The sequence below is a fragment of the Patella vulgata genome, chromosome 2 (genome assembly GCF_932274485.2).
Source record: "Patella vulgata chromosome 2, xgPatVulg1.2, whole genome shotgun sequence".
Classification (NCBI taxonomy): Eukaryota; Metazoa; Mollusca; class Gastropoda; family Patellidae; genus Patella; species Patella vulgata.
Window position 1 is genome coordinate 3779918 of NC_065880.2, and position 26359 is coordinate 3806276.

Genomic DNA, 26359 nt, shown 5'->3' on the forward strand with positions numbered 1-26359 from the left:
TACTTAATTGAATTTTATAATTATACTTTATATTTTATACTTAATTGAATTTTATAATTATACTTTATATTTTATACTTTATTCAGCTAATTTAATATGGAATATTTCTAACCATATATCAAATATTTCTTACTCTTATCGTAAAATAATAGCCAGATATCAAATATTAACTAGTATATTGTAATAGAGGCAGTGTAAGTACTTCTAGGAAAAATAACAAAATATAATAGCCAGATATCAAATATTAACTAGTATTATGTAATAGAGGCATTGTAAGTGCTTCTAGGAAAAATCAAATATATCAAAATATAGTCAGATATCAAATATTAACTGGGAGTATATATTCTTTATAGAGGCACTGTAAGTGATTCTAAAAAAAATCAAAAAATCAAAACAACAGGAAATACAATTAATCATCGATAAAATCAATATCAAGCTCCATTGTGGGTTCTGTTGAACAGCTGAGAATAAAATACTGTGTTTTCATAATATCATCGCATACTGTTGGTGGTGGTTGGTCATCCCTTCTTGGTTTTATACCAATCTCCATTTCAATGGCCGCGGCTGATGCAACATGATCGCTATCAAGCGTTAAATTCGTAGCATTGTCAGGATCATTCTGATTACTGGGAGTAATTTCCGCAATTGTTTCACCAAATTTAAGAACACTAGAATCAGTTTCTACCTTTCGCGTCGCGTCACTTCCTGCAAAGACCCTCGTGTTGAATTTGATGAAGGCTTGTAATGCTGAATTTGCTGCCAGGGCAACAGAAGATTTACGTCGACCCTGTTAAAGGAAAAGTTCAACCAAATGGGTTATTTTACTGAATCATAATAAATGTCTTGTTGATATAAACCTTTAAGTAGATAATTACATTCGTTTTATCTGATATTATGACGTCATTGTATAGGGATTTAATATTCTCTCCACAGGAACAGATAACCATTTATCTACGCATAGAGAGATCTTTAAAATTCGTAGAGTACCATGCTATTTGTCACGTACTAATCGGTCTGCTGCGCGAGGTGTCCTGTGTGAATTTACATGTCGCTAACGGAGTTACCTCCCCTAAACAGACAGAGATCGAGACTAAACCTACGACTGGCATAGATAACAGAGCTTATGATATGAAGCATACACGTTGCTCCACCCGAATCCCACCCATCCCCTTTAGGAGTATACAACTAACCAAAATACAATCATCATCACCGAAACTGTATCTCATTAAATTTTCCTTTACGAATAATTCTACTTACAGTTTCTGACATTGACCTTGAACTTGATGGCCCCGACAGGGACGTATGTCGACTTCTGTAACGTCGATGGTGAATGGCTAAACCCTCCCGTACCTGCAAAATGGACGGAAATAATACCAATCACCAATTTAGTAAGAGTCAAATCTGTCTATTGCAGGTATTTTTTGTTGCTTCAAATGGTATATAAACTATTATTAAGACTGTTATTCACATGACAAGCCTCTAACCAGCTCTCTACACCATCGGATGGCCGAGATGTAAACCGACTGAAATACGGTCTCCATTTTATAATTTAATGTCTGCGATATCACTATTGTAGAAGCAGACGTTAAGCCACCAGAATCATTTTTAATGCCCGCTTCTACCGATGGTGATATGGCAGACAAGTTATCTTCTGATTAGCGCATGCGCAGGGGTCTTCCTGTAAGCCCATAGGGTTGAGAAGGCGCCTCCTATCTCCAAGCCACATACGCTGATATCAGGGATGGAGACCACGATCGCAAGCCTGGGTTAAAGTACAAGAGAATCGTTATAGAAACGAAGCCACGATTAAATTTTAGTAACGGCTTTCAGTAAAAGTTTACTTTAATATATGAAAATCCGTAAATCGTGCTTGACGTTAAAATTGATGCCAGGTTCCTTTTCGTACATATTCCATCTTTTTGCCAACATTTTATGCTTAAATGAGTGACTTTTAAAAAAAAGCATCATTGTTTAATTACCTTTTTGTTGAGGACACAGTGGAAAATGAAGATAAACAAACCCTATAATACAAAAGTACAATAATTATCATTAGCTTGTTATGATCTTTTAAGGTACCAATAATATTATTAACTTGTTCAACTAGTTATGGTCATGTAAAGTACTATAATTATCATTAGCTTGTTCTAGATTTGTCATAGTACAACATACAGTTTTGTCGTACAGTAACATTTAATCAACTAAATTAAACCTAAATTAGTTTCAAATTGATAATCCCCCAGGTCCAGTTAAACTGTCTTTTGAAACTGATTAAACGCTTTAGTATAGACGCCTATGAAACCTATGGTAACCTATGGTAACCAATATTAGGATATAAATCCAGAAACTCAAGAGGCGTGGTTAATTTGTACCCTTTGTGGCACCAATAGACTACCCAGTACGTGTTCCAATAAAATATATGAAAGGAGTAACTTTACCTGTAGAGTGTTTAAAATGGTAAATATATAATCAAATAGAATCCATTCTTCATTGACTGCAAGAATACCAAAACCCCACGACACACCCATCACTGGTAATAACACACATATACTTCTTACAGCAGCTCTAAATATTGGGTATAAATACAGATTTCAAATATATCATAAATACAAATATATCATAAATATAGATTTCAAATATATCATAAATACAGATTTCAAATATACTATTCAAAAAAAGTAGGGGATATTTGATTTTTAAGTGTTATTAAAGTCACCTAATGAAACTGACGAAGAAACAAATGACAAAATGAAATGAAGTTCACATTCATCGATTTATTCCAAATGATCGTTAGACTAAGTAAGGCACAAACTGACCATTATAAGGGTAAAATGATACCCGGGGTCAAACAGCAAAGTTACCACAGCATCACAACCAAGTCAGTAACGGGTAAATCCTCCTCTGTTTGCCAAACAAGCATTGATCCGACGTGGCATACTCCTAATGAGACGTCTAAGGTCATTTTGGTCCAGATTGTCCCATTCCTGTTGCAACGCAGCAGCAAGTTCTTGGACATTGGCAGGACGTTGTTGACGTTGACGTAACCTCTGTCCAAGCATGTCCCAGACATGCTCGATGGGGGAGAGGTCGGGACTCGGTGCTGGCCAAGGTAATGTGGTGATGTTCTGTTGTTGGAGGTTTCCTGTAACGATCCTGGCCCTGTGACATCTTGCGTTGTCATCCTGGAAGATGAAACGGTGGCCATGACGTCGTGCGAACGGCACAACATGGACTGCCAAGATGTTGTCCCGGTAGTACTGGCCTGTACCACGCCCTGCAACAACATGTAAAGCCGTTCTTCCAGCAACAGTGATGCCTCCCCACACCATAACAGAACCACCCCCAAATCGATCATGTCTGATGACGTTAACGTCTTGGAAGCGCTCGTTTAGACGACGCCACACCCTCCTACGTCTGTCCAAAAAATCAACAGTGACCCTTGACTCATCTGAAAACATCACATTGCTCCAGCGTCGATTATCCCAGTGTTGACGATCCCTACACCAAGGACGTCTTGCCTGAATGTGATGATCTCTCAAACAAGGGATCACGCGAGGACGTCGGGCGCGAAGGTGAGCCCTATGCAGTCGATTCCGAATCGTCTAGCCACTCACTCTCACACCAGTGTCTGTTTGAAGACGAGCGCTGATCTGATTTGCTGTGATGACACGATTTCTCAAGGCCAAGGTACGGATAAATCGATCCTGGGCTTGAGTTGTCGCCCTTGGTCGACCTGAGCGTGGTCTGTCCTGTACAGATTGTGTATGACGGTATCTGGACCATAGCCTGCTTATGACAGACTGAGAAACATTCATCGTCCGCGCCACAACCGCCTGTGTTGTGCCGATCTGTAGCATGCCAAGGGCACGTAACCTTTCATTTTGGGTAAGCCGACGCATATCAAAATTTGTTTTCTGGTCACTAAAACAATTAAACTGATGTTTCCACCCTGGAATTCAATGCCACAATGACTGTAACATTCATAGTCAGAGTCGTGCAAATCTTGGGTTGGACCCCCATGATGATCCCAAGCATCACCTGCATTCCATGCGGTAGCTATTGGTGCGTTTGGGCGTCACATGTAACTGGAAATGTTTCTTCTGTTAGGTTCTATAGTGACTTTTTTCGTAGTCATTTGCATATTTTAGTATTATGCCCCCAAAATCAAATATCCCCTACTTTTTTTGAATAGTATATATCACACATACAGATTTCAAATATATCACACATACAGATTTCAAATATATCATAAATACAGATTTCAAATATATCACACATACAGATTTCAAATATATCATAAATACTGATTTTCAAATATATCACAAGCACCGGTATCTAAACATTGGTTACAAATACAGGTTTCAAATATATCACAAGCACCGGTATTGAAACAGAGGGGGGGGGGGGGTAAAGTCCACTCGACACAAACTAGGTCATTTCGAGACGAACATATGGTTCAAGATATGATTGAACAGACGACCCTACTCATTGCCACATCTAAGTCGGTAATCGAACCCACGCCACTTGACTCAAGACAGACGTTGTGATTTCAAGCGCACTCGTTAAACCACCAGACTCCACCCCCCGCCCCCAATGGGAACGCAATACAAGCCGTTGTATTCCAGGTGTTATACAGAAGTTATTACCATATAATAAGCGATAATAATGGGGCAAGATATTAATGTAGTTACTTAGCCTTGTCTCTTGTATCTTTACTTATCATAACTCGGGTTGTCAGCATTGCATGGATGATTTTAACTACTATCATTACGTTCACCTGAAAAACAAATGTTAACCTTATAAAAAAAAACAAAAAAAAACCAACAAAAAAAAACCAGACAGAGAAAAACAAAGACTGTTTAAATGTGGTTTACTGCACTTGAACAGAAATTACAGTATAAAACGATAGTGAAAAGAAAAGAAGTTAGAAACACAAATATTATTATTGACAGTTATCGAAATACACATTAATTATAAGTAATTTACTTACTATTCCAGGTGGCAGTTGCAAGAGTTTATTATGCTTTTAATACTTATTATGTATTGTTGAATAGATATCAATTTCATTTTATTTATATGGATGAGCAATGTTCTAATAAATCATAGATACCTTTACCCGTTTGTATTACAGAAACAAGCCAAACTAGAAAACAACAATCCTACATATTTTCACTACCGGATATAAATTATATTGATACCTACCAGAATTACAACTAATGCTGGGGCTATAAACGCCCAAATCAGACCACCTTCTATAGACAACCAACAACTAAAAAACACAATTACATAGATATAATCATTATAAAATATAGAGATGTTTCATAGATTCATAAATACAAGTTAAGACAACCATATGTGAATAATCATTATAAAATGTTTCATAGGCTAATCAATACGAATTAAAACGAAATGAAATGTGGCTTAACGTGCTACTGTTTTGCCCCGACTGGGCGAATTAAAACAACATGGAGTTGAATTAAATAATATAACTACATGCGTATAATCACACTATTCAGCAGTGAATATTCGCTAGGCCGCGACATTCACTGATAAGGATGACATCGATGTGACTTAATGACTTATTAAATTTCTTCCACCGACAAATTAAATTCTAAAACATTTTTTTATGTATTAGAAAAATCAATAAATACGTTTGAAGTATTTGTAGGTAAAAATTATTTCCTATTTTAGTGTAAATGGGTATTAAAATGAGTAAAAGGCGCCATTCTGCTGGAATCTGTAACTCTTATGTAAACGCACGCGCCATTGAGCCAATGATTGACGTCGCGTGATATGACGTAATTTTGTTGAAGGCAGTCATCCTTTACAGAGATATTAGAATACTTTCCTAATAATCTGTGAAACAGATTGGCGTATAGTCACTATGACATATAGAAATGTCTCATAGCTTAGGGAATAATCCGAATTGACAGAATTGTGATCAAGTGATCGTGGGGGGGGTGGGGGGGTGGATGGTAGAATGGTTAGCACGTGCGTGCTGTATCATAAAGCCTGTCATTGAGTCAACTGGCGTGGTTTCGAATCCCCGGTTGTACGTGACAAGGAGTAGGGTCGCCTGTCCAACCTCGTGGGTTTTCTCCGGGTCCTCCGGTTTCCTCCAACTGCTAAAGACCCCTACGCGCAAGCGAATTATTGAAATAAAATTAAAAACCATATGTTAGTCCCGAAATGACCTAGATTGTGTCGAGTGGAACTTTAAACCCCATCTCTCTCTCTCTCTCTCTCTCTCTCTCTCTTTCCATCGTGACGGGGCACGATTCGTATGAATGATTTAAAATTGAATTTTGTTTTTTTTAAACAATAATTTATTCAGAAATTGGAAGAAATTTGATATATTAATTATTAATATGGACATATAAAAGAAATAAGTGAGTAAACACCAAAACAATAAAATGAATACTTAATCAACTTCATTTTGTACATATATATTTACACATTGACTAAGCATTTTGATTATAATGATATAGATGTTACACTGATCTCAAAACCATCTGCTGCTGTCAAAAAAACCCAAGTGGACCTTTTCAAAGAAGGCTAACGAAATACGACTGTTGCTTACAAAGTATGACAGATTATGTGTATTGATAAAATTGGGCGGTAAAAAATTTATAGATATTTTGCGTGTATCAGAATGTAAGAAGCAATGTAAAAGAAAATGGTCGGTAACTTAATGTCCTACTTGTCTTTACCATATTTTCTAATGTGCCGCATGAAGCAATCTATGGGGGAGTATGGACCTTTGATAATCGAATTCTGCTGTCAGAGGTTATTGTAGTGCACCTCAACGTGTACACGGTACCTAAGTTTTTCCTCCGATCAGAACGACTACACGCTGTTCCGTGACAGCCACGCTGCCCCGCACCACGGATACACGAAAAACACCCTGCAAAATCCCGAGCAACTATCACGGCAAACACCTTGAGCCCGGGATCTCATTGTTAATGAGCAAGTGTCTTTCATTGTAGCAAGATCAACGATTTCAAACTTTAACTTCAGGCCGACCAATCCAAAATTCTTTACCGACTGGGCTAATGAAGACGGTCATACGCGATACAGTGTGCTATGAGGGAAATTTGCCTGGACAGCAGCACTATTGGTTACTCTTTTTTTTTAAATTCCATCCGTCTTTACGCACACTGGAAAACGATTGTTCGTACCACCCGAACGACCACACATGGCCCCTTGTCAGTGGTGCGGGACTATTGGTTACTCTTTTTTTTTAAATTCCATCCGTCTTTACGCACACTGGAAAACGATTGTTCGTACCACCCGAACGACCACACATGGCCCCTTGTCAGTGGTGCGGGACAAGGGTGAATCACATCAGAAAATCCAGATGAACTTTCTCGGCCAACGCGGGAATCGAACGCGGTACCCCCTGTTTAACGAACCAACGAAACCACCGCAGGTCCCCGACCAATCCAGTATCTCCACCAATTGTAAACTGAGGTATCCCCATCGACAGAACATAAACAAACATAAAGAAAACTAAAACAATCATAAAAGAAAAACACTTACAAATTCTTATTTCCATATCCGTGGAATCGTGTCACACCTGCAGAAGTAACCACAATAATCAAGGGTACCCCTGGAAACAAAAATAAATATTATGTTTATTCATCCCGTGTGAGAGAGAGGGAAATGGGGTTTAACGTCCACTCGACACAAACTAGGTCATTTCGGGACTAACATATGGTTTAATTTTATTTCAATAATTCGCTTGCGCGTAGGGGTCTTTAGCAGTGGGAGGAAACCGGAGGACCCGGAGAAAACCTAAAAGGTTGGACAGGCGACCCTGCTCCTTGTCACGTACAACCAGGGATTCAAAACCACGCCAGTTGATTCAATGACAGACTTTATGATACAGCGCGTTATTCATCCCGTAGTTATGTTTAATATTTTCTAACAGACCGCCAATCTGATTAAAATACATATCTGATTTCGTTTTGTTTATTTTTATACTTTAGATGGCCTATACTACATGAAGATCTGATCAGTTATAGTGGTGGGGAGAGACAAGTGACTTTTGACCCTATGACGTCAAACATTGATTAATCAATCAGCGTTGACGTGTCTAGTGGTTTACCGAAGAACTCGCCGTAACAGACCGTTTCATTGGCTAATTCCTCACATCCAGCAGAACGCCTGTTAGGTAACAAATCTTCCAGATCCTAGTGTAGTAAAGACAAGTAAAACAAAATTTGGAACTATAAAAAACGAAACGAAATAGGATCTGTGTTTTAATCAGATTGCCAGACCTTAGTATACACAAAGAGACACTGTGAATTAGCTAGTGGGTTGACATTTCTTTAAAGTAGTTTGCAAAGGATTCAGAAGCCCTAAAATATAGGCCTACTTACCCCAAGCAAAGAGCAATAGACCAACTTCTCTTAACTTCGACAAACTGTTAAATACGTTGATGATGGTAAGCAGAATCTCCATACCCTCAGCTAACATCAAATAGAATACCACCAGGTAGAAGAAATGTAAGCCAACAGCTATCCCGGTACACAGGTCCTACAATCAATACACAATATTGCAATAAAGGGAAATAACTCTATTAGTACAGCAAGGTAGGACTCTAACCATCAGAGTTAAGTTGAAATAGGATTTAACATCATTTCAAGAATAATCTATGCTTAATATTTCAATAATTCGTAAATTCCCTAGAAAACCGATCCGGTTTGTTACGTACAAGCAAAGGGAAATAACCCTTATTAATACCGCTAGACCAAACTTTATCTGTAGTAAGGAAATCCCATTTAATCTTCTATTTACCTGATTATATGTCTTATCTACTCCCAGTATAAAGAGCAAGAGAGCAATGATCAAGGCTACACATAGATTAACCAGGATTATTGTGCGGGTACATTGAACAAATCTGAAATCGGTGAAGTTGACAGTTATTAAAATTAAAATAATAATATGAATAATGAACAATGTTGGGTTTAATTCAAAGTTTTATAGTAATGATCGATATAAAGTAGAAATAAATATATTGTCCCCAGTTGCCGGTTGTATTCGGTTTACACCCCGCCCCCCCCTCACCCGCAACACAACCACTACCATTAAAAGTGCCATATTATATTTTCACAAATAGACAGGGGCGTAAATGTAAGAGTAAATATGTATAGAACTACGAGGTTTCATTTAACAAACATCTGGTTATAATATCAAAGTTTTGTCCCTTTATTATGTGATCTCAAATTCATCTTATTTCGCTGGTTGGCATAAAGGTGCCGTTTCTCCAATGTTAGCAGTCGTTAATATAATAATAGTAAAACAATGTGGCACAAACCTCCACACAGCTATGAATGTAACCAGGGTTATTGTTAGACAAACCACAGAGATTGAACATCCAATTATTGTCATTGTTGATAAAACTTCATAGTGGTGGAGCTGCAAGAGAATACACAACATTTTTAAAACAACGGATATTCCATTGGCTAATTACGCTATTTTACCGAGATTTCGTCTAATGGTTTGGATGCAGCTATGGCGGGTGTAGGGTAAGTTTACCCTTCCGGACACCTGTTACCACTCTTTGTCGTGTATTTTGTACACGGTGAACAGTCCATTTGCTGATTACACTATTTTGCCTATACCGTTTTTTTAGGACTTTGAATTTTGTCTAATGGTTTGGATTATTCGTATTGGTTTTATTATATTTGGTAGTAAACGTGTAACTACCCAGTTCCCTAAACATAGACAGATGAATCTTGGATTACGAAAGTTTAACAATTTGAAACATTGAAAACGATGATTATTAATTATTTAAGTTCCCATATATTTTTTCGATAACCTGACCCGTTTTTGTCGTTTGCACTCCAGCGAAACTTTGTACAACAATTCTTTAAAATGAATCATTTTGTAAATACTTACGATATATTCACTAACACTTCTTTTGGTTGGTTTCATTAAAAGAGCGAAATTAGTCAAGTGGTCACAAGAACATATTGTTAATCTTCGATTGGTATTTACTACTTTACATCCTTGGCTGCTCCAGACACTGAAATTCATCAGCAAAGAAAGTGTCATGGTGTTATTCTTATCAATGTCCCTGTGTTTAAATTCTATAAAGTGTAATGTATTCAGTTAAATTCTAAGTGAAAGAAGATTGTGTATGATAGAATTTACTTTAACCCTCCACCCCGCTTCCTACAAAGATGGGGGGTGGGTGGCTGAATGGTTAGCACGTGTGCGCTGTATGATAAGGTCTGTCACTGAGTCAACCGGTGTGGTTTTGATTCCCCAGTTGTATGTGACAAGGAGTAGGATCGCCTGTGCAACTCCGTGGGTTTTCGCCGGGTCCTCCGGATTCCTCCCACTGCTAAAGATCCCTACGCGCAACCGAATTATTGAAATAAAATTGAACCATATTTTAGTACCGAAAAGACCTAGTTTGTGTCGAGTGGACGTTAAACCCCATCTCTCTCTCTCTCTAACAGATGGTCTCTCTCTCTCTCCCCTACAAAGATCGTGGTCTTGTTCAGTTTATGTGAACATCTTAACAGTTATCAAAAACACAGATTAGAAAGATTGAAGAAAGAACAAACAAAGAGGTCAAACCCAATAATACTCACTTAGAAGAATCCAGATATGAACAGACAGCATTTCCGGGGGTAGTCTAAAATACAATCAAATAGATTCACTAGATAATAAATATGAGTAAATTTGTATCTGGATGAAATAAATTATATCTAAAGGGAAAAGTCTACCTGGTCTTGCCTAAATATTGTTAATAAGGACGATTAGCAGAACAGAAGAACAGAACTTTTTTTATAACCTAGAGGATACATAACAGAACATACATAATATAATAATTATTGGTTGCTTAAACATACATTATGCAAGAGCTAAATCTGCCTATTGCAGGTCTTTCTTTTGCTACCCTTTCCACCACAAAGGGTATAATATGTGATTCCTTACGTTACGACAGTATAAAACAACAGCAGCTTATCTGCTTGATGTTTAGCAGAACCCTGTCCATAACTCTAGCGTTATCCTACTCACAACCTTATTTTTTATTTGGTTTTATGAACGCCTTGGGGATGTGTTATGCACCAGCTTTGATTTCGTGTAACAAGACTACAGCGGATATTATGGGAATATAAACCATAACCGTTTGCTACCCTACCCACTAATAAAAGTAGGCTATATATCATTCCTTACGTTACAATAGTAGAAAAGAACAGCACCTTCTCTGCTTGAAGTTAAGAAGTATCCTGCCCATAACCCTATTGTTATCCTACTCACAGCGACGTGAATAAATGTTTGCTTACATTAAGATGGTAGAAAGTCAACACAATGTCTGATTGAAGTTTAGAAGTGTCCTGTCCATACACATTAATAGCTAATATCTCAGAATTAACCCCGAATGTTGTGGATGAGTTGTCATCACCAGTGGTGAGATTTCTGTAAAATCAAATATAACATGTACATTACCACTGTAAAGGAGGCGGGATATAATGTCAGAAACAGAACCCACGAAGACAAAAAAAACCCAATGATATTAAAAGGACAATAACACTCTTGCTGGCTTGACAGCTCCAGAAAATAAATATTAGCCTTATTCTATGAAGTAGATGTTTATGTGTCCTACCTGTTGTGTAAATTATCCATTAGATCCTATTTTACTTGTCCAGAGGGTTTGAAAATATTTTTAAATCCAAGTCACATTTCAAAAGGTTTACGTTAGACGTTTCAAATCATTTAGTTGAATTTTTCCAATTTTTAAAATTAGATGTGTTAAGATGAAATTTGTATCATCAATTAATTGGAATATTGTAAAATAGTACAATTTGTTGACTAGAATAAAGATTGGGACATATTATTCAGTTACAACAAGAGTGGTATGGAGCCTTTAACATATCTATAACAATTCTATAAGGTTGTTCCTCGTAACGTCCAATTCTAAGATGGAGCCCACGACAATACGGGTATTTACATTAGGCAATACCTGAATATATATTCTAGGTGATACAAAGAGTTAGAATAAAAACATTGAATATTTCGTAAAACTAGTAAGCGATAAAGGGCATATCCAATAATTTCAAAACCGCCATATTTTCATTTCTTTGTCACGAATGCGAAAAACCTCGGTCATGTCTGGTATGAATTGGAGACATTTTGATTTTCGTACAATAAAAATGAAATCTGACCTATCTGTGTCTGTTGGTAGATTTGGAATACTTTTATAAGATATTATCGAATAGGTAACTGTATTCAGATCTGGAATAAACCCACAAATCCAAAGCATTAGCAACATTAAAAGAAAAATGAAATGGGGTTTAACGTCCTACTTTTCTAATCCTACTGGGCTAATGGCCTACTCTGATATCGAATTCCAACTGCCAAGGGATCTTTTACGTGCACACCAATGAATACACACGACCCCGGGTTTCCGTCCCATCCAAACAACTAGACAACTGTCCTTGTCAGGTCCTCCGTCCTACACCACTGACAAGGGGAAAACGAAATAGCAACATTAATTTTATATAATGACAGTATGACGTAATATAAGAGCCTACATAGTTATTTATCTATATGCGGAATGTATGGGAATGAGGGCGCGATATTTCCCGTAACAATCATATATTCTAATATTCCTAAACGATAACTTCGTTTATATATATGACTGACTATAATATAAAATCTAATATATATAACTATTTATCTATATTTGGGAGTGTAGGCGTGATATTCTGAGTTACAAGCGTGCATTTCTAAAATTCCAAAATATAAACGCCATTTATATATGGCTAATATAAACGCCTACATACCTATTTATATATCTGTTATGCCCCCGTCAGACCGGGGTGGCGTCCTTACTGCGCAGCTGCGACCGTAATGCGACCAGAAAATACACAAGGTCGCCTGAAAACGTGAACACAACGCGAGAAAATGTCCCCAAAATTACAAACTTGAAAAAAGTCGCGTTCCCACAGCTTTCAAGGTCAGACCGCAGAACCTTGGCGTTTGTTTTCAACATGCCCAAACCAAACGGCGTGACTCGGCGATCTGTGGCGACAACCATGGATACCACAGCACGATATCTGACGTTTCCAGCACGCCTGTAGCACGCTTATGGCGATCTTAACGCTCTCTGGGGCCATTTTCCGTCGCCGTAGTCGGGCAGTAAGGACGCCACCCCGGACTGACGGGGGTATAAGGGCGTGAGTGTCAGCGTAACAAGCATAAAGTTGCAAAGCAATTAATATTTTGCATAGTTACCTGAAGAAGATTGGAATATTTCTTTGGGTAGTTGAGCGTTTGTTTTAATATCTGTATTAATGTCACCGGGGAAATTTATATCAGTAATGTTATATGGGTCCGTTTTACCAACAGAGAGTACTGTAATCATATACATAGATAACGATTATAATAATATTATACCCAGCTAACACACTACGTAATCACGGCGCTATAATTACGTTTCTGTTTGAGCATATGACCAACCGTTGTTCCAATATCATCTGCTACGTTTACGGTTTCTAAACACAGATTAATCATTATAATGTCAAGACCTTGCAATAAGTTACAAAACGACATAGCGCATTAACAGTAATCACAATTGTTTTCATTAAATAATATTTTAACTTATTTCAAACCAAAATAGCGCATTGGTAGTTATCACCAATTTTTATTTTAAAACTACCTATCTTACCAATATTTTCAGATTGAATTGTCTCGGAATTCCCATCCGGTAGATTATCCCCAACTAGTTCACCTACTTTCTCCATCGTTTCCATTAAATCGTTGGATATACTGCTATTCTAAATAAGGGACACAATTAAAGATATTTCTTAGAAGTTAAGTCATCGGTTATTTTAAAAAAGTATACAACAAAAATAAAGAGATAGATGTAGACTACTGACGTCTCCGATGGTCATGGTCTTTCACAAATACATACTAGCGATTTTTGTTTATTGGGAACTTGGTTCCTTTAGTGTTTAGACCAATGACCCAATAGCCGTATGTCTAGAGATTATAATATGTATATTAGTTACCTCGTATTCAAGCGTCTCCATATTTGCATCTTGCTCAGAGTCAAATAATGTGCTGACCAGTATCACTGATTCCTACAAAGAAAAATACTAATGCAACTGAACTCACATTTTTTTTTTACAAATAAATAATCTTTCAGTGCACAGTGAATATGTTTACATATTTTGTATCTACCCACAAAGATACCCCAAAAGGAAAGCTGATCGAGGGGTAAAAATTACGTTTACATTCCATTACAGTTCAAAATACCCATTTCATATATACATCAATTAATTAAATTAATGGATCTTAATCAAATACAGATGTCACTCATTTGAAAAGCGTATTCTAAATCTAGAATCCATAAACAAAATATCGTCTGGTTATTATGCTTGAATGTTATATAATGATATATAAAAGTCAACAATTAAATGATCACTTACTTTAGCAAACTGTTTAGTTTTATTCTGGGCTGTGGATGAGTTTTGGGTTGTTTCATCAGTAATTTGTGTCAGGGTTTTTATAGCATTTGTCATATGAAGTATTTCGTCCTTCTCTAACTTAGATTGTTTGGTTATTTTGGTCAGATTGGCTACCAACTTATCGGGTTCCGACACAACAATTCCGGCTTTTACTTGTTCAATCTGAGACAGAGCGAGAGACACGAGGTTTAATGTCCACTCGACACAAACTTTCGGGACTAACATATGGTTCAATTTTCGCTTACACGCAGGGGTCTTTAGCAGTGGTAGGAAACTGGAGGACCCGGTGAAAACTCACGAGGTTGGACAGGAGACCCTACTACTTGTCACGTTCAAGGGGGGAAAAGAACCACTTGACTCAATGACAGACCTTATGATGCAACGCACACGCGTTAACCATTCGGCCACCCACCCCCACTACTCAATCTGAAACAACCCCAATAAATAAATAAATAAAATGTAATGGGGTTTAACTTCTTACTTTTCAGCACCGGAGCACCGATTGGGCTCATAAAGAAACACTACCATACGCCATACAGTGGGCTATGAGGCAATTTAGCTCGGTCAGAGCGCCACGGCCTATTCTTGTATCCCCACCGAACGACTAGACATTGTTCTTTGTTGGACTTTAGAGAGATGTAGACCATAAGTGACCAATTCCGTTTATATAACTGTCAGTTGGCTAGACAGATTTTTGCCTGTTTATCGATTATTTCTTGTGTCATAGAATCACAACTACCATTCAACCTTCTTATCAACCGTATCGAGAAAATCTGCATTTAGATAAAAAAAAACCCAAAAGAACATCTTGCTGTATTGACCCCAATTATAATGAATATGTGTAATAATGCAACCTGTTTCTCGATGTTTAACAATGATGCTTGAACGCATGAACTGTAATCTCCCGTCAACCACTTCCCATCGCTATTACAATATCTAGATACGCTCCCTATAAAGAAAAAACGGAATTGAAATGAAACGGGGTTTAACTTCCTACTGTTCTAACTCGACTGGCTAATGCAGATCGAAAAGTTTTTCAAATAAAATAATGTACGACGGAATATGTGAGTTGCATATCAACTCCTCAGTGCATTCTGTGGTTAAGCCTGAATTAACATCCTAATGTTCTGCCCCTGAAAGTTTGTCAAATAAAATTATATAAGAGAAATGTACGACAGAATATATAAGTTATTATATCAACTCATCAAGCATTCTGTGGTCAAATCTGACTCTCAGTTGGGGGACGGAGGTAGTGGGGTTAAGAAAAGAACGTTTTCTAGGTAGGATAAAACAGCGGTGTAATATACACATTTATTTTATGATCAGTAGTGGAATACCGCGTTTTATCAGTGAAAAAAAAGTGTTATTCCACTGGCTAGCAGTAGTCCATGTTGTTTTTACCTAAAATGATTGTAAAATCATAAAATAAATAGAACATTTGTCGTTTCGTCGTGAATAACATATTTTATTTCATCTCGAAGCAAGAAAACGTTTATATTTTCATTCATGCTACGCATTCGTGAAAATATATGTTTTCTTGCTTCTCGATGAAATAAAATATGTTATTCACTCTAAAAAGACAAATATCCTCTATGTATTGCATATACAAGTTCACGTGGTCAATGGTATTCGAAAACAAGTAAGCGATTTACTGATCGTAAGAGGTAACCGTTCTTTATGCCAAGTTCAGAGATAAACTATTGTTATCGTCAAGGCATTTCCAAACGAATAGATTTCATTTAATTACAGATTTGGTGACCCACACCCCAACCTCAACCCACCCCACTCTCTTTTCTTTACTAAACTAGCCCCATAGAGTCAAGTCGTGGTATCACAATCCAATGTATTGAAATATCGTTGCCTGAAATATTACCTGTATATCCAGACGGACAAGACTGTTCAGCTTTGGCATCTGGTGATGCTTCAGACCAGTATGTTCCTCTGTCATCGATATCGTGTGGACAGGTCAGCGGTCCTTTAATCAATCATGAAAAATGTTAAAGTTTGTGAAAAGAGCATAACGTGTATTTTCGTCATGGCGCCTCAGAACAAAAATGTAAAGTAGAATCATTTCTTTGTCGTTAAATTACTTAATAAGTTTTTCTCGCTATTCAATACAAAGAATGAATGAATGAAATATGGTTTTATGTCACGTCAGCTCCAACCGGGCTACACAGCGTCAAACGTATGGTGAATAGTATGAGGCAAGCTATATAATATCACAAAGTATTCATGTACACAAATAAAAGCAAATATCACAGTATATTAGATAATTAACTGACGATAAAAATGTCTCTTTTAAAATGTCTAATAGTTTGCAATATAGACCCGGTTGGCTAAATAATTGATTTCAATACAATGTAATGAAATGAAATGAAATGGGGTTTAACGTCCTACTGTTCTGCTCCGAACTGGGCTAATGAAGACGGGCATACGACATACAGTGTGCTATATCGAATTCCAACTGTCAAGGGATCTTTTACGTGCACGCCAATGTGTACACGGGACCTCATTTTTTCGTACGATCCGAACGACTAGACAGCTGTCCTTCTCAGGCCCCCCGCCTTGCATCACTGATGCCAATGTTCGGTTAATGCAGGGATTGAACACCCGACCTCCAGGTTAGCGAGCCAGAGTCTTACCAACTTATCCACCCTCAATACAAAGAGAGGAAAACAATAAATTGCTTATACATGTACAACATTTAGTACCTTTAATGGTGATTATTTTGGTTGTGTTGCCTTTACCTCGACCGGCTATGTTTAATCCAATACATGTTACATTGATATCCTTGGTTACAATCCTGTTCAATTCAGAACCTGGAAACAGGAATTGAATACAATAATATAGTACCATCGAAACGAGATTATTTAACGGTACTTGGAGTCCGCCAGAGGTACATGCTACATAGTACAGATTATTTTGAACGCCATATAGGACAGATGACCAAGTTGCAGATCACTTTATACAATGTACTTACCATTTTGTTTATTGGTTCCATCATGTAGCCACATCAAGTTGTAGATCCCTTTTGTACTTACCATTTTGTATATTGGTTCCATCATGTAGCCACATCAAAGTTGTAGATACATTTAATACAATGTACTTACCATTTTGTATATTGATTCCATCATGTAGCCACATCAAAGTTGTAGATACATTTTTGGGCTTTAAAACTTCACACATTAGGTTAATGCTTTTATTACGCCTGACAAACTGAGTTTCTGGAACACCGACAGTTGGAGAAGAAATAATTTCCAAAGGAATGCTCGAAAATTCTCTATAACCACTCAGATCACTAACATGACACTGTACTGTACCTAAAAAAATCCACCAGAATTGACATAATTGTCGTCTTTTAATAAATGAAATGAAATGAATTGGTGTTTAACGTACTAATGTTCTGCTCCGACTGGGCTAATGAAGACGGTCTTTTTAAAAACGGTCTTATAAATCCTAATGCCTGATATACTATTACCAAAATCTAATGATATGTTTCATTGGTGTTTGTGACTGTTAAATTAGAATTCAGTCAGTATGGACACTGTAAGATTTTCAAATGGTATCTACTGTTTCAGCACCTCGATCTTTCAGTTTAATATAAATCTTATTACATTAGTGATGTCTGTAATATTTCATTACCTTGGTCTATCATTTTAATGTTTGTAATTGTTAAATTCGACTGTAGTCGCCAGGGTAACTCAAATCCGGTCGAAATTTGAAATCTTGATGACAACAAAGGTCGAACAACGGCCCCATCTAATGTCCATTTCACAGAAACCTGACCACTCGGATTTATTATAACAGTCTCACAGAAGATGATAACAGTATCGCCACCCAGGATGTGTTTTGCCTTGTTCAATATGTTGACAGTTGGAACAAATATATGGCTACCTAAAAGTATACACGTCATCAATAGAAGGAATGGAATAAATTTGAATTTGGGCAGTATAACAATTAAAAAAGGAACAAATCTTGTGTATGCAAAATAAAACAAATTCTTAAAAAAAAGTTAAAATCAAGTATCACAAATTCATTACGTTACCGGGTCACCCCAATCAGATTAAAACACAGATCCTACTTCGTGTCGTTTCCTATAGTTCAAAATCTCGTTTTAATTGTATTTACTACACTAGAATCTAGAGGAGTTGTTATTTAACCCGCGTGCTGGTTGATGTGAAAGATCAGCCAATTAAACGGTCTGTTCCTGGCGTGCCATGCAAGGAACTGTGCGTATCATACTAGAAACCTCAACACTGATTGGTTAATCAAATGTCTGACGTCATGGGTCAAAAGCCGCACGTATGACCCCTGATACGACCTGCATTACAACTAGTCAGATCTTCGAAAGTATAAAAAAACACGAAGCGAAGTATACATGTGTATCTTAATCAGATTTGGGTCGCCCATATTTCTTTTATATTCATGTCTGTTACTAAACGTATTCGTGATGAAACAATTTCGAAGGGCTGCATAGTAAAAACATTTATTTTGTATTGTCAACCGAAATATCATTGAAACATACCTAAAAGAAAAAAAAATAAAAGTCGTTGTTGTTCGTATTTTAGAGGAGAGCCAAAAAAGGCTCCTCGTAATCAACAAATTGAAAAAATCGCTCCCATAAATAAGCTCACCCAGTTTCGATAAGAGTGATTTAGAAATAAAAATAACGGAGGGCGATCTGAGAGGTGTGTGTATGGGGAATGGTTCTAAAGAGCAATAACTGCATGTTAGAGGGTGATTCCTGGATTCATAAATGATAATACCCCGCCCCATGACTTTGTAACGGAGAGCGATTTTCAAATTTTAAGGAAAGGGAAAAAACGCCCCTCGGTCAACATTCAGGTGAGCGGCAGGCGCCTGACAGCGATCGCTCGTCTTAAAAAACAATGACAACAATAAGTTTATGGTTAACACACAGTACATCTATAATTACCTCTATTACTAAACTGGATTTGGCTACCACGAATCATAGAATGGTTAGAGTCGAGAAATAAAGATTTGGTCTCTTTACAAACTAATTGGTTTGGAAATATAAGACGAACATCTACCCAAGAATCTTGCCTGAAAACAAAAAAGAAACAAAGCTACATTTTCACATATATAAAGATGATACTTCATGTGACATAACGTCTTGTCGTTAATTTCTGTGGGTAAAAGTATCAAGTTCTGTATGCGGTGTAAGATATGGCGTATTGCAATCAGGCAACTGTTACTGGCATAATCATCAACTTATAGATAATATTATATAAATTTGTATAAATAACACACCTAAACTGTACTATATCCATGGTAACTGATCTATCTACAACTTTACTTATCTGTTGATAGAAGATGAACAGGTAAATAAAACATGGAAATGTAAGACATGATTTAGAAAAAATGAAATGAAATGGGGTTTAACGTCCTACTGTTCTGAAGACGGGCATACGGTGCGCCATGAGGGACATTTGGCCCGGACAGCGGCACTATGACATGATTTTGAGCTTCATGTACATTTTGTTTATTGATCTACAATAAAAACCGAGAAAGTTCAGCGGGATTTTCCGACGTGGTTTTCCCTTTGTCAGTGGTGCAGGAAGAATGACCTGACAAGGGCGGCTGTCTAGTCGTTCGGATGGGACAAACACCGATGACCCATGTATACATTGGCCTACACGTAAAATATCCCTTGGCAACTGAAATTCGATACGAGTAGGCCATAGTGCCACTGCCCGGGCAAAATGTCCCTCATAACATTAATGAACTGTATGGCGTATACCCGTCTTCATTAGCCCAGTAAGAGCCGAACAGTATGACGTTAAACTCCATTTCATTTCATTTCTACTATAGAAAAACAAATATGCCTGTGATATTCGTGGTAAGTCAATGTTAAATGAAATATGTACATTATTTAAAATTCATATTGATCTCAATATCCTTTATAGAAAACAAAGATTGACATACCATGTCTGTAATATTCCTGGCATAGTTTCTATATACCTTGGTTGATTCATCTAACAGTTCTCCCTTCCATGATATATCGGTAGATTGGAACCACATCAGTCCATAAAATGCTGTAACCATATTGATATATTAATGCTTTTAAAATACTTTGCAATCAGAGAGAGATTTAGAGAGAGAGGGATATTTAACGTCCACTTGATACAAACTAAGACATTTCGAGACTAACATATGGTTGCGCATAGGGGGTATTTAGAAATGAGAGGAAACCAGATGATCCGGAGAAAACCCACGAGGTTAGCTATGCTACCTTACTCCTTGTCACGTACAACCAGAACTTTGGAATAAGACGTTACCTTGATTTATATTAACGTCAAGTGTTTCGTCGGTTAAGCAAACCGTGGGGGTCAGAAAATAAAGATTAGGTATCATATCCTTTCAAATTGTTTCAATGGCATTTAGTAATTGAACTGGAGTATACAGGTCGACACAATTCTATGGAATACAAATACTGCTTATAACTGAGCGACGTTTCGACTAGTCTTCTCTAATCATTATCAAGCAGTTATAAGCAGTAATTATATCCTATCAAGGACTAAATGAAAGGATTATCCTTCAGATTAAGCTAGTTGTTTTGGATATATGCGAGCGGTTTAAAACTTACCAAATTCTAATTGAAACGTAACATTGACATGAATAGCCGGGAACTGAATCATCGTCACATTAATAACGATGTCTTGTGTTTTACTAATAATCGTGATGTCGCCATCTTGAATTATACTCACTATACCATCATCACATCTCAATTCAAGCCCTGAAATGTTTATTATAGAAAAGATTAATGTGGAAATCCCAGATATATTTTAGTTAATAAAACTGGTTAATTCTGTGTGTAAGACTCTTTATTCTAGTTCTCAACAGCTATCTGAATCTGTGATTCGCTTTCATAGAAATATCAACAATTAGTGGTCAATTGCCGTTGGGGATAAATGGATAAATTTTTCTGGTACTTCTGTGGGTTACAGGTTTCAATTAAAATAGTAGGTTTTATCGGTAGGGATGTCACGGTGGCTAAGTGGGTAAAACTTTATCGGTAACTAACAGATACAAAGGAGACAACCGCTATGAATGTCGTAACTCCTATAAACTATTTTCCAAATGGCTCAATATTTTGCGATCAATCGTTCAGACAGGATAAATGATCGTTTGCTTTTAATTTGGCGTTTGAATTATCTACCTGAACGAACAGTATGTCGAGAAAGGCTGTAAAAACATGGACTGTTAGTTTAATCGTTTGTGCAGATCACAAGTGCAACAAAATGAAATGAAATGAAATTGGGTTTAACGTCCTACTGTTCTGCTCCTATACTGGGCGGGGGTGGGGGGTGGATGGCTGAATGGTTAGCGTGCGCGCGCTGTATCATAAAGTCTGTCATTAAGTCGACTGGCGTGGTTTCGAATCCCCGGTTGTACGTGACAAGGAGTATGGTCGCCTGTCCAACCTCGTGGGTTTTCTCCGGGGCCTCCGGTTTCCTCCGACTGCTAAAGACCCCTACGCGCAAGCGAATTATTGAAAAAAAATTAAACCATTTGTTAGTCCCGAAATGACCTAGTTTGTGTAGAGTGGACGTTAAACCCCATTTCTCTCTCTTTCTCTCCCTATAGTGGGCTAATGAAGACGGACATGCGCCATGTGCTATGAGTGAAATTTTGCCCGGGCAGCGGCACTATCGCCTACTCTTATATCGAATTCCAACTGCCAAGGGATATTTTACGTGCATTCCAACGTACACACGGGACCTCGGTTTTTCGTATCACCCGAAGGACTAGACAGCTGTCCTTGTCAGGCCCTCCGTTCTGCACCACTGACAAGGCGAAACCACGTCGGAAAATCCAGATGAACTTTCTCGGCCAATGCAGGGATCGAACACCCGACCACCATTCTAGCGAGCCAGTGTCTTAACCACCGTGGCTCCACAAGTTCAACAATAAACATACGTATAAAAATAGATATAATAAAATGTACTTAAACGCAATTATAGCGAGAGTGATGTCGTGTTGAAATAAACTTTTTTTCTTTGCACATTAACGATAAATGGCTACCAATTATATGGTTTTGATTTCGATCTAGATAAATACACTTATCAGTACATCATTTACTTTTAAACACATACACGATTGTTTGTGTCATATAACTTTTACCGAATCTAAAATCTAAGATTACAAAACCAAATACCTTGTTGTAGTGCGGTATGTACGACATTATAACGGATTTGATATCCTCTAGAAACAACACAATCAATCTGACCAACAGTTTTAACAGTCTGAAGATCTCCGATATTTACCGCCATCTTGTTAGTTGAAGTACAGTCTAACCTTACTATAACGATCTGTACTGTTACATTTGTTGATAAACTTGGTATACCATCGTCTGATATCTAAATCATAAAAGAACAAGACGTCAGTTTGATAATAACATTAATAAAGTTTCACAACGCCACTATTGTGGTACATTGCTAGTATTTGATCGGTTATATTGTGGTATATTGCCTCTGTGTGATCGGATATATGTTGGCTATTTTACGTTCCGGAGTGTGGTTGCGTTGGGTGGGTTGGGGTGGGTGGTGTGTTTGTGTTGATGTTATTCTGTCATGTTTAAGTTGCCCATTATAGTTGATCCATCGTGGCTAAGTGAGTAAGACGCTGGTTCGCTAACCTAGAGGACTCTATACAGTGTGTTATGAGGGAAAATTATGCCCGGGAAGTGGCACTATGGCCTTACTCTAATCTAACTGTCTCACGCGAAACCGTACTCAAGAAGTCAAGCAAAATGGCTACTAGTGTTGAAAACTTCCAAATATGGAACATGGTGTAGTTTCAGTAGTCGAATTAGAATACATAGCGTGACCAGGTGTGTTATAATAAACCTACTTTGATTTGAATTTGCACTCTCTTCAGTTCATACGCAGTACCAGCGTTCACCAGGTGTAGCATATTATTTTTAATTGATGCGGAAACCAAACTATTCTCTTGGTAATCTGAAACATTCACATTTAACCAATTTGAAAGTTAAAGAGTCATAAATAGATCTTTGAAGTGGTCTCGATATCAACTGCACCACATGAGCAAATAATTTGAACCTCAAAGAATTTTTAGGAGATTTGCGAAGATCCGCATTTCAATTCTTGATAATCAGAATCATGTAATCAATTTGAAACTTTTAGAGTCAGCGGAAGTTAGACCGGAAGTTAGATATTGGAAAAAATCTATAGAAGTAATTAGCCTTATAATATATAAAGCTGCAAGAGCAATCCAAGAGTGAACACAAATAAATACAATGTCGGCTAAATAATAAGTGGAATAAATAAATTGGGAAACTAAAAACATAATAATATCCAATAATGAACCATTTAAACCTTTTGCAAGAAAGGTATCATAAAGTGTTGAGAGAGAGAGAGAGAGAGAGAGAGAGAGAGAGCGAGACAGAGCGAGGGAAATGGGGTTTAACGCCCACTCGACACAGACAAGGTCATTTCGGGACTAACAAATGGTTCAATTTTATTTCAATAATTGGCTTGCTCGTAGGGGTCTTTAGCAGTAGGAGAAAACCGGAGGGCCCGGAGAAAACCCACGAGGTTGGACAGGCGCCCCTACTCCTTGTCACGTACAACCAGGTAATCGAAACCACGCCAGTTGACTTAATGACAGACTTTATGATACAGCGCGCACGTGCTTACCATTCTGCCATCCACCCCCCCCCCACCTATAAAGTGTACGTTCTCCAGCTTATCGGTACACAACCTCGAAATAAATACCCATGGGTGTCTGTATGGTGTTAAAGTGATAATTAATAGTTGAACTAACCTTTATTTGTAATATCCCCGTAAAAACGTGTTTACTTACTAACAGACGTGAGTGTTAAACTATCAGCATCCTCTGCTTGTGATTGTTTTATGACATCGAGTTCGCCAAGTTCAGCAATGTTTACAACCCATTTAATAACCTCGTGTGCCACTGTTGGTGGCCGATTAAATGTTATCAAAATGTTTAGGGTTGCAGTCCGGCCATTTACAAAATCTTCCTTTGCTATAATGGTAAGCTGTAAAGATAAATATAGATTAATTGTCGATGTTCGTCATTAAGGACATTTTCTAGACAACTTCAAATAAAACTGCATACATGTTATGCCAATTTTCCCATGCCGATTGGTGGTACCTCAGATCAGACAGTCACTGTATGTGCTTCAGGCGCGTGGTGACTAATGATATTTTAAGGGAACAAGCAAAAAATGAAAACCATGACGTGGGGGTGGGTGTGGGTGCGTGTGTGTGGGTGAGGGGGGGGGGGCTAACGTCAACCCAACACAAACTAGGTTATTTCGGGAGTAAGGGGCTTTAGCGGGGTGTGTTGGGTGGGGGGTATGATGTTGGACAGGTGCTGCAAGCTGGGAATCGAATCCACGTCACATGTCTCAATGAAAGACCTTCTGATCCAACGCACGTGCGTTAACCATTCAGTCATTCAAACCATCGTATAAATAACGGAGAGCGAACCATTGCGCCCCCTTCACCTGTCCCCTGGTGTTTTTGTAATGATGCACTTCTCCAGTAGACAACATTAGTCTAATATCTATAATTATAGCAGCCATACGTTACTCATACTTACCCGTGCTTTAGCTTCTTGTATCCGATCTGGCGCTTTAAGCCTCAAACATGTCTTCGGTATGTGTTTATCCATTTCAAGTTTAAACAAATCAAAGAAACCAAACCGATCTTTATTGATATTAAATATCAAAGAATCTTCGTCATCAGAACACAGTGAACTGCTATCAAATAAACCAATGTCCAAACACAGAATATTACCGCGCGGATCGTCTGTTTTTATATTGTATTCAAATTCATGAATTCCTGGTTTGCAATTTGGTGGAGAGCCGACTGAAATAATAAAAAAAGGAATCTTCCTGCATTATGTTTTCCCAAAATCTCCTATCAATGTCATCCTACAATTTTGTTTAAGTAACATAAAACACTCCCTGTCAACAAACTAAAAAAGGTCCCTAGTAGAGAAATAGCGAATAGAAAAGAACATTTATTAATGATATAATTGATTCACATTGCTGTATAAAAATATGTTTTAAATTTGGACAATTTTCTTCATCGTTACCTGGTATATCTTGAAGAATGGTAGAAGATTTTGTAGATGAATCTTGAGCCGTGATAGTTGTTGCTGGGATAGTGGTGGTTGTTGCTGGGATAGTGTTGGTTGTTGCCGGGATAGTAGTAGTAGTCGTTGGGATAGTGGTGGTTGTTGTCGGGATAGTGGTGGTTGTTGTCGGGATAGTGGTGGTTGTTGTCGGAATAGTAGTTGTTGTTGTCGGGATAGTGGTGGTTGTTGTCGGGATAGTGGTGGTTGTTGTCGGGATAGTGGTTGTTGTTGTTGGGATAGTGGTTGTTGTTGTCGGAATAGTGGTGGTGGTTGTCGGGGTAGTGGTTGTTGTTGTCGGGATAGTAGTTGTTGTGGTCGGGATAGTGGTGGTTGTTGTCGGGATAGTGGTGGTTGTTGTTGGGATAGTGGTTGTTGTTGTCGGAATAGTGGTTGTTGTTGTCGGGATAGTGGTGGTTGTTGTCGGGATAGTGGTGGTTGTTGTCGGGATAGTGGTGGTTGTTGTCGGAATAGTAGTTGTTGTTGTCGGGATAGTGGTGGTTGTTGTCGGGATAGTGGTGGTTGTTGTCGGGATAGTGGTTGTTGTTGTTGGGATAGTGGTTGTTGTTGTCGGAATAGTGGTTGTTGTTGTCGGGATAGTGGTTGTTGTTGTTGGGATAGTGGTTGTTGTTGTCGGAATAGTGGTGGTGGTTGTCGGGGTAGTGGTTGTTGTTGTCGGGATAGTAGTTGTTGTGGTCGGGATAGTGGTGGTTGTTGTCGGGATAGTG

General features: G+C 37.9%; 1 protein-coding gene across 1 annotated transcript; it reads right to left on the bottom strand.

Moving 5' to 3' along the window:
• Positions 1-66: 66 nt before the first annotated feature.
• LOC126810672 (adhesion G protein-coupled receptor L3) lies at positions 67-17535 on the bottom strand. Its single transcript, XM_056099130.1, has 22 exons — positions 17528-17535; positions 17198-17305; positions 16360-16461; positions 15341-15435; positions 14448-14648; positions 14028-14099; positions 13685-13793; positions 13252-13371; positions 12180-12249; positions 11301-11433; positions 10602-10645; positions 9901-10027; positions 9317-9417; positions 8797-8899; positions 8379-8535; positions 7537-7606; positions 5200-5266; positions 4689-4774; positions 2436-2562; positions 1980-2021; positions 1258-1350; positions 67-787 (listed from the first exon to the last, which is right to left on the bottom strand). Exons 5-22 carry the CDS (start codon positions 14538-14540, stop codon positions 410-412), a joined length of 1992 nt encoding a protein of 663 aa, XP_055955105.1. The 5' UTR covers positions 14541-14648; positions 15341-15435; positions 16360-16461; positions 17198-17305; positions 17528-17535; the 3' UTR covers positions 67-409.
• Positions 17536-26359: the final 8824 nt, after the last annotated feature.